Source organism: Psammomys obesus, unplaced genomic scaffold, assembly GCF_907164565.1.
Source record: "Psammomys obesus unplaced genomic scaffold, mPsaObe1.curated_primary_1811, whole genome shotgun sequence".
Classification (NCBI taxonomy): domain Eukaryota; kingdom Metazoa; phylum Chordata; class Mammalia; order Rodentia; family Muridae; genus Psammomys; species Psammomys obesus.
In genome coordinates this window covers 17,372,311-17,382,271 of record NW_026585580.1, presented here as the reverse complement: position 1 = coordinate 17,382,271, position 9,961 = coordinate 17,372,311, and the positions used below count along the sequence as shown (strand labels likewise).

General features: G+C 42.5%; 1 protein-coding gene across 1 annotated transcript in view; it reads right to left on the bottom strand.

The window, feature by feature from the left end:
- Positions 1-9,961, bottom strand: part of Il18r1 (interleukin 18 receptor 1) — a 30,908-nt gene that overhangs the window by 18,225 nt on the left and 2,722 nt on the right. The window contains exons 3-4 of the mRNA XM_055608278.1: positions 8,547-8,793; positions 310-475 (exon numbers count right to left, since the gene is read on the bottom strand). Of these exons, the coding sequence (XP_055464253.1) occupies positions 310-475; positions 8,547-8,793 (413 nt within the window). The remainder of the gene's footprint in view (positions 1-309; positions 476-8,546; positions 8,794-9,961) is intronic.

Here is a 9,961-nt window from a genome sequence, read left to right as displayed (position 1 = left end):
GGAGAGGAGAGGAGAGGAGAGGAGAGGAGAGGAGAGGAGAGGAGAGGGGAGGGGAGGGGAGGGGAGGGGAGGGGAGGGGAGGGGAGGAGAGGAGAGACCAAGGAGGAAGACCTCTGCCATGCAGGGCGTCTCCAGGCTGCACACACCTCGTCCTTCACGGCAACCATCGGAACCCCTTCCTCACACAGGCACGTAAGCCTGGGGAGGGACCACGGTCGTGTTTGATGAGGTCCCACAGTCTCCATAGCCTTCCTGTGGAGTGCTCTCTCTCCTACGGACCCTTAGGTGGAAACATTTGCAGTATGTTACCTTATACAGTGACGTGCGGTTGATCTGCTCACTGTAGTTGGGGTTTTCACAAGGTATATACAAAGATTTCCCGATTTCCACTTCTCTACTCCTCACCAGCTTTTCAGAAAAGCAGCTGTGTGCGTTTCTCTTGGTGACATTTAAGGTCCAAGTCTGATTATCATTTCTAAAAAAAAAAAAAAAATGATATAGAGGGATTTTATGATTACTAAAGGGATTTTGCAATTACTTCCATCTTCCCAATTTCCCTGATTTCTATATGAAAAGAGTTATTCAATGATGTGTAAACTTTTCTCTGGTACCCCTTAGGTCAGAGCAGGTTTACAACTGTCATGGGGTGAAAGATCACACTCCAGAGCAGTCTAAGTGTGTATGCGCTCACACACGCCCACACATAGCACATACACACTCACTCACACATACACACCTACATACCAGATATGGTACACACAGCCAGCCATACGGCATGGAGAGCAGAGCAACAAATGTTTCAATGCTGTCTTTGGTGCTGGGTAAGTTCAGATTCGCAGACCAGGGTAGGAGGATGGCCTTAGTTTCAAGAGATCTTCACACAAGTGACGACCGCTTCACTCTCTTGTGACCATCTCATTGTAGATGTAAAAAGACCTGGGAAAGCCCAGGTGTACACACATTTTTTTTCCCTGACACAGGACAATTTAACATGTCTGCTGCTTTTAGGATATGGACAAACACGTCACATGCGTGGTGTGAGCAAACACGCAATTAAAAATGTTTTTACTTGGGAGACAAGATGGCGGCGCCAGGAGAACACTGGGTCTGAGGAGCAGGACAACATTTTCTGGACAGCCAGCGACCAAGAGACTGAACTCTGGGCCCTAAAACAACAGTGATTGTGTTTCCCAGATGAGAGGAAACCCCCACGGTGTGGGAATCAGTCGGGTCCATGCTCATGTCACCCAGCCAGAACCCAGAAGAGATCCAGGGTCTCACAGGCACTAGGTCGCTGGACCAGAGCCACACGCTTGCCTGTCCTGATCACCTTCCCAGGCTGATCAGTGGGCACAAAAAAACACAAGAGACTGGGAGTTCCTGTCAGGAGAAAACCCCACAGGGAAGGAAGGAAACGGTACTGAATTGGGTCACCCAGTCTTTCCCTGGAAAATGTCTCGCAGACCAGCGGGTCAGAGCCACCATCATTGAACTGAGATCAAGCCACAAGCACAGACAGAGCTGTGCGCCCAGCTCTCTGGCACAGACAGAGCTGTGTGCCCCAGGGCACCAGAGACTGGGAGTCACTGTCGTGAGAAATCCTCACAGGGAATGAAGCAAAGGGGATGGACTTAGGCCACCCAGTATATCACTGGAAAAGGCCCCGCAGACCAGCCCAACCCAGGGACCTGCTGGGCACCAGATAGTCTGCTGTTATCAGGAGAGCGGTACCCACCCACCACAGATTACCTCTTCAGTATTGGGGCACAGAGACCCAACCTCAGACCTACAAAAGCCAAGACTCCCCGAGATCAATCCCCAGATACTGCTCCAAGGGGCAACCAGTTATCCCTAACAAAACTGACCAAACCATGGGACACACAGGTTACAGCAGCAGATCACTAAATTCACAGCAAGAAACCCAGAAGCAGGGCAGCTGTCTTCATGACTTCTCTGGGTGAGAGGAGAGCCCTCTGGACTAACAAGGACCACAGTTGCCACTCAGGTCTCTATGCCTGAGGTGAGCAGCGGCAACTCCTGAAAAACACCGGCCATCCAGTGACTATACCCAAAAATCTGAGAAGGCTTCCTTCAGGAAAAACCATCTTCCTGCCAAGGGGATTCTCTCCACCACAGGATTCCAGGAACCACCAGAAACTAACCCCAAACACCTAAGATAGCCCAATGGGTAGAGGCCAGCATAAAAGCTCAACCAACAAAAGCCAGAGCAATATGGCATCTCCAGAACCCAGTTATCCAGGAGCAAGCAGCCCTGGACACCCCAGCATAATTGAAATTCAAGAAGATGACCTAACATCTATGCTCATGAAGAGGATAACAGAGGAAACAAATAAAATGCATAAAGACCTAGAGGAAGATAAACTCAAACAGATTACAGACATCTTTAAAGAAATAGAGGAAGATAAAAACAAACAGATTATGGCCATCCATAAAGAAATACAGGAAGTTGCAGCCAAACAGTTTGTGGCCTTTAGAGGAAATGCTTAAATCACTGAAAGAAATAAAAGAAACAGAGGATTGTTCAAACAAACAGCTGAAGGAATTGATGGAAAAACAAGAAAATACAGTCAGACAGGTGAAGGAAATCAACAAAATGGCTCAAGATCTGAAGATAGAATTGGAAAAATTAAAGAAAACACAAATGGAGGAAATTGTGGCGAGAAAGAATTTAGGGAAGAAAACAGGAACTACAGAGGTTAGCATAACCAATAGACTACAAGAGATGGGAGAAATAATCTCAGGTGTGGATGATACAATGGAAGAAATAGATGTATCTGTCAAAGAAAATGTTAAATCTAAAAAATTCCTGACACAGACCATCCAAGAAATTCAAAACAACATAAAAAGACAAAACCTAAGAATAATAGGAATAGAGGAAAAAGAAGATTCCCTGCTCCAAGGCCCAGAAAATATTTTCAACAAAATCATGGAAGAAAATTTCCCCAACTTAAAGGAAAAGCCAATAAGAATACAAGAGTCCTACAGAACACCCAATAAATTAGACCAGAAAAGAAAATCCTCCCACCACATAATAATCAAAACAGTAAGTACACAGAACAAAGAAAAAAATACTAAAAGCTGCAAGGGAAAAAGGCCAAGTAACATATAATGGCAAACACATTAGAATCACACCTGACTTTTCAACAGAGACTATGAAAGCCAGAAGGGCCTGGACAGATATCATGCAGACCCTAAGAGAACACAGATGTCAGCCCAGACTACTATACCCAGCAAAAATCTCAGTCCTCATAGAGGGGGGAAACAAGATATTCAATGACAAAAACAAATTTCAACAATACCTACACAAAAATCCAGTGTTACAGAAGACACTAGAAGGGAAATACAACCAAGAAAACTAGCTACTTTCAAGAAAACACAGGAAATAATTAACCTCACTACAGTAAAACAAAAAGCAACCAAGCACACAACCTTATGACCACAGCCAACATCAAAATCAAAGGATCTAACAGCCACTGGTCATTAAGCTCTCTCAACATCAATGGACTCAATTCTTCAATAAAAAGACACAGACTAACAGAATGGATGCGTAAACAAAACCCAGCAATCTGTTGCATACAAGAAACACACCTAAGTCACAAAGATAGACATCACTTGAGGGTAAAGAGTTGGAAGACGGCTTTCCAAGCAAATGGACCCAAGAAGCAAGCAGGAGTAGCCATTCTTTTTTTTCTTTATTAATTACAGTTTATTCACTTTGCATCCCCCTGTGGTTCCCTCTCTCCTCCCATCCCAATTCCTCCCTTCCTCCACCCTCTGCATGCATGCCCCTCCCCAAGTCCACTGATAGAGAAGGACTTCTTTTCTTTCCTTCTGATCCTAGTCAATTAGGTCTCATCAGGAGTGGCTGCATTGTCTTTTTCTGTGGCCTGGTAATAGAAGTAGCCATTCTAATAGCTGATAAAATAGACTTTCAACCAAAATTAATAAAAAGAGATGGGAAAGGACACTTCATACTCATCAAGGGAAAATTCCACCAGGAAGACATCACAATCCTGAACATCTATGCCCCAAATACAAGGGCACCCACATTTGTAAAAGAAACATTGATAAAACTTAAACCACACATAGGTCCCCACACATTAATAATGGGAGACTTCAACACCTCAATCTCAACAGAGGACATGTCAACAAAACAGAAATTAAATGAAGAAACAATGTCTCTGACAGAGGTCATGAATCAAATAGACCTAACAGACATTTACAGAACCTTACACCCAAACAAAAAAGAATTTACCTTCTTCTCAGCACCTCATGGAACCTTCTCCAAAATAGACCATATAGTTGGTCACAAAGCAAGCCTCAACAGATAGAAGAAGATTGAAATAATCCCTTGTATCCTGTCTGATCACCATGGAATAAAGCTGGACCTCAACAACAACAGAAATAGCAAAAAGCCTACACACACATGGAAATTGAACAACTTGATAGTAAATAACAGCTGGGTCAGGGAAAAAATAAAGAAAGAAATTAAAGTCTTCCTAGAACTCAATGAAAATGAAGACACAACATACCCAAACTTGTGGGACACAATGAAAGCAGTGCTAAGAGGAAAGTTCATAGCACTAAGTGCCTTCAAGAAGAAATTTGAGACAGCTCATTCAAGCAACTTAATGGCCCACTTAAAAACCCTAGAAAAAGAAGAAGTAGACACACCAAAAAGGAGTAGACGGCTGGAAATAATCAAACTCAGGGCTGAAATCAATCAATTAAAAACAAATAAAATAATTCAAAGAATCAATGAAACCAAGAGCTGGTTCTTTGAGAAAATCAACAAGATCGACAAACCCTTAGCCAAGCTAACTAAAAGGCAGAGAGACACCATCCAAATCAACAAAATCAGAAATGAAAAGAGGGACATAACTACAGACACTGAGGAAATCCAAACAATCATTAGGACTTACTTCAAAAGTCTATATGCCACAAAATTTGAAAATCTAAATGAAATGGACAATTTTCTTGATCGATTCTACTTACCAAAGCTGAATCAGGACCAGGTAAATCAATTAAATAGTCCTATGTCCCCCAAGAAAATAGAAACAGTCATCGAAAGTCTCCCATCCAAAAAAAGCCCAGGACCAGATGGTTTCAGCGCAGAATTCTACCAGACCATCAAAGAACAGCTAACTCCACTTCTCTTCAAACTATTCCACAAAATAGAAACAGAAGGAACATTACCAAACTCATTCTATGAAGCCACAGTCACCTTGGTTCCTAAACCTCACAAAGACCCAACAAAGAAAGAGAATTTCAGGCCAATCTCCCTTATGAACATTGATGCAAAAATACTCAACAAAATCCTTGCAAACTGAATCCAAGAACACATCAAAGATATTATCCACTATGACCAAGTAGGCTTCATCCCAGGTATGCAGGGGTGGTTACGGAAATCCATCAATGTGATCCACCATATTAACAAAGTGAAAGAAAAAAAAAAAAACAACATGATAATCTCTCTAGATGCTAAAAAAGCATTTGACAAAATCCAACATCCATTCATGTTTAAAGTATTGGAGAGATCAGGGATACAAGGCACATATCTAAACATAGTAAAGGCGATATACAGCAAGCCTATAGCCAACATCAAACTGAACGGAGAGAAACTTAAAGCAATTCCACTGAAATCAGGGACAAGACAAGGTTACCCACTCTCTCCATATCTCTTCAACATAGTTCTGGAAGTCCTTTCTAGGGCAATAAGACAGTTGAAGGATATCAAGGGGATACAAATTGGAAAAGAAGAAGTCAAAGTATCATTATTTTCAGATGATATGATAGTATATGTGAGTGACCTCCAAAATTCTACCAGGGAACTCCTATTGCTGATAAACACCTTCAGCAAAGTGGCCGGATACAAAATTAACTGAAAAAAAAAAAAAATCAGTAGCCCTCCTGTATACGAAAGACAAAAGGGCGGAGAAAGAAATTAGGGAAATAACACCCTTCATAATAGCCACAAATGACATAAAGTACCTTGGTTTAACCCAACCAAGCAAGTCAAAGACTTGTATGAAAAAAAAATTTCAAGTCTCTGAAGAAAGAATTAGAAGATATTAGAAGATGGAAAAATCTCCCATGCTCATGGCTTGGCAAGATTAACATAGTGAAAATGGCCATCTTACCAAAAGCAATCTACAGATCCAATGCAATTCCCATCAAATTTACAGACCTGGAAAGAAAAATTCTCAACTTCATATGGTATAACAAGAAACCCAGAATTGCTAAAACAATCCTCTACAATAAAAGATCTTCTGGAGGTATCTCCATCCCTGATCTTAAGCTGTACTATAGAGCAACAGTTATAAAAACTGCATGGTACTGGCATAGAGACAGAATGGTGGATCAATGGAACTGAACAGAAGACCCAGAAATAAACCCACACACTTATGGACACCTGATCTTTGACAAAGATACCAAAACCATACAATGGAGAAAAGATAGCATCTTCAACAAATGGTGCTGGTCTAACTGGATGTCTACATGTAGAAAAATGCAAATAGATCCATACATATCACCCTTCACAAAACTAAAGTCCAAGTGGATCAAAGATCTCAACATAAAACCAGACACATTAAATCGGTTAGAAGAAAAAGTGGAGAATACCCTAGAACTCATTGGCACAGGAGACAACTTCCTGAACAGAATACCAACAGCACAGGCTCTAAGATCAACAATCAATAAATGGGACCTCATGAAACTGAAAAGCTTCTGTGAAGCAAAGGACACCGTCATCAAAACAAAACAAATGCCTACAGATTGGGAAAGAATCTTCACTAACCCTTTATCTGACAGAGGGCTAATATCCAGTATATATAAAGAACTAAAGAAGCTGAAAAGCAGCAAACCAAGTAATCCAATTAAAAAATGGGGAACAGAACTAAACAGATAATTCTCAATAGAGGAATACTGAATGGCAGAGAAACACTTAAAGAAAGTTCAACCTCATTAGCCATTAGGGAAATGCAAATCAAAACGACCCTGAGATTTCACCTTATACCCATCAGAATGGCTAAGATGAAAATCTCAAGTGACAACACATGCTGGAAAGGTTATGGAGAAAGGGGAACCCTCCTCCACTGCTGGTGGGAATGTAAACTTGTACAACCACTCTGGAAATCAATCTGGCGCTTTCTCAGACAACTAGGAATAGTGCTTCCTCAAGATCCAGCTATACCACTCCTAGGCATATATCCAAAAGAGGCTCAAGTACACAACAAGGACACGCCTGCTTCCAAACGGGAGGAAGTTCACCTAACTTGAAGCCATGGCCAAAGCATCTTCACTATCATCAGGCCGTGGGTATGACTCTTATGACACACAACCTTCTAGCATGCTTGAGGGGCTCTCTCTGAACTCTCTTTGAACCCTGAGATGTTCCTGCTCCCCCCCCCCGTGTCTCCATGCTGCTCTCTTATTCCCTCATAGTGATGGTCCTTCTTTCAGCTGTGCTATCGTCCTCCAAGTCAGGAGAAGGGACAGCAAACACCCTCTGTCTCTGTCTTCTCCCCAGGGTGACCACGGCCGCTTCTTTCTACCGCGTCCAGAACGCCCAGGTCTTCAAGCCACGTCTATGCAACCAAGACAGTGAGGACTAGGGTTGTTTCTCTTATCCGTTCATCTTTAACTTTCTCTAGAAAGATCCAGTTGTAACCTATTTATTATTATCTGTCTTAAAAATGTCACATAAACTGCTCTGTTAAAAAAAAAAACAAAAAAAAAAAAACAGCTCTGCAAATTACTCCTGACACTCAGAAGTTTCTGTGTCTAATGAACAACTATGACCTCATTTTGTGAAAAACCACAGGAGCGAAAAAGTGGCTTTGCTGTGAAATCTCACTTCTCTCTCCAAGGCATACTGATAATGATCAGGGCTCACTCTAGAGTGAAGAGACATTTCTAAACGAAATCTGCCACACCTCCCAGCACAGTGCCGCCACCCAGGGAGTTAGAACTGAGAGACTTCTTACAGGGAATGTTTACCCACGCGTGTGTGCGAGTGCCCCTGTGTGCATACATATGTACACGCGTGCTCCCTCTCTCACTGTGGCTATTAGTTTGTGCCTGGGTAGCAACTATAGCTTTCCCCCAGGAACCCTGCCTCTTGTTCCCCAAGAAACTCTGAAAACTAGGCTAGGGTGTGTTCCCATCAATCTTCCCCTTTCTCTGAAGCCTGAACAGGCCAACTGGGCGGCTGCCCCTACTGTTCCTTCCTCAAGTGCCCTCACATTCTGAAACCCTCGCTACTAAACCTTGAAACCCACCTGAATTTCATCTCCACTTGTCCTTAACAAGGGCCCCTAAAAGCAATTCTCACTAATCATTTATTAAAATCACTGAAATAATAAATAGAGTGATTGGCTTAATTTTTCTGCAATGAAATATTTGTTTCCTGTTGGGGAGTGAGCAGGGGGAAGAAGCGTGAACTATTTGAGCTTACAAATGTATATTTGAGTTGTTGAGCCAAGCCCAAGCCTCCCAGGAAATACGTTAAACACAGAGTCACTCACCCCACTCGGGAAGAGTATGTTCCCTCATCATCCAGCTCAACTGGCCAGAATTCCAAAACATTACTGTGAAGAGTAATCCTGGACGAGTTTTCAGCGGTCAGCTCCTCATATCCACGAGGGCCACTGTCTTTGAACCACCGGATGCTGGCTGCTTCATTCTTGTGCACAGAGGCAGAGGTGTCACAGGGCTTCAGATAAAAAGGCTCTCCCTCGACCACGTGGATTTGAGAGCGGAGAATGCAATTTTCTACAGCAGATCGATTAAGAAGAGGGAGAAGCAACAGGACAAAGGTGACTTTTCACCCCTTCAGCATAAAACATAAGGTCAGAAAGAAAGCTACATGAAATCACAGCATCTTGTCCTGTGCTGGCCTTTGTCTGAAGAGACGGCATACCTGAGATAAGACACTTTCAGAACCAGGATGGAGATAAAGCTGAGGGCTCCTGCTAAGCAGAAAGCTGAGGGGCTTAAGCAGCCCTCACTTGAGACATTGTGGCATCCTTGTTACAACTGGTGCTTCACAACCTACTGTTATGAGAAGACACAGAAGTCACAGGGTCACCTGCCTGAAAATGTCAGCACTGTGGAATCTCCGTCCTCATTTGTATCTGTTGGTATAATGTTCTTCTGGAATGTATACAATTTACCCTTGCTCATTCACATTCTGATTTCTCTACCTCACTGTCTGGTTTCAATCTGGACATTGCATTGTGATGCTTATTCGAAGCATCACCTGCCTCAAGTTTGTGTAAACATGCCACCATTTGTTCTCTGTATTGTCAATAAAACAACCAGCCAATGCTGGGCAATGGAGAGAATAGGGTAGGACATCCTGGTCTAGAGGGGAGGAGAAAGAAGCGAGTGGGAGGCATTGGGAAGGGAGATCAGCAGGAGAGGACTTGGAACCAGGAGGAGAGATGAACCGGACCTAAGATGTGACTAAAAGCCAGTATAATGTAGGAAATCTGAATGGGAGGAAGCTCTGTGGGCTTGAAGGTATAGGATGGAATAACTATTGCCCAGCATTGCACTCTAGGTTAATAAAATAAACCCTAGTCTCTGTGTGGTGATTTGGGTTTACAGCTGGCTTAAAAATAACCACTGTTTAACTAAAAGATAAATCAATAATAAATGTTAATATTCAACAACATATATCACAACAAGCCTCATGTCCTTTGTGCCCAGCAAGTCAGTCTACTTAATTCTGGGAAGTTTGGAAGAAATAACAGAGTTCTTGGGTAGCTGGCATGTTTGCATGTAACTAAGCCAGAAATGATTAGTGTAGAGCACTCCCCATACAGGCTCCCTTTCTCTCCCTGTCTCTCTACTTCTCAGCCCAGATTCTTTGGTTTGGGAAATTTATTTATTATCTATCTATCTATCTATCTATCTATCTATCTATCTATCTATCTAT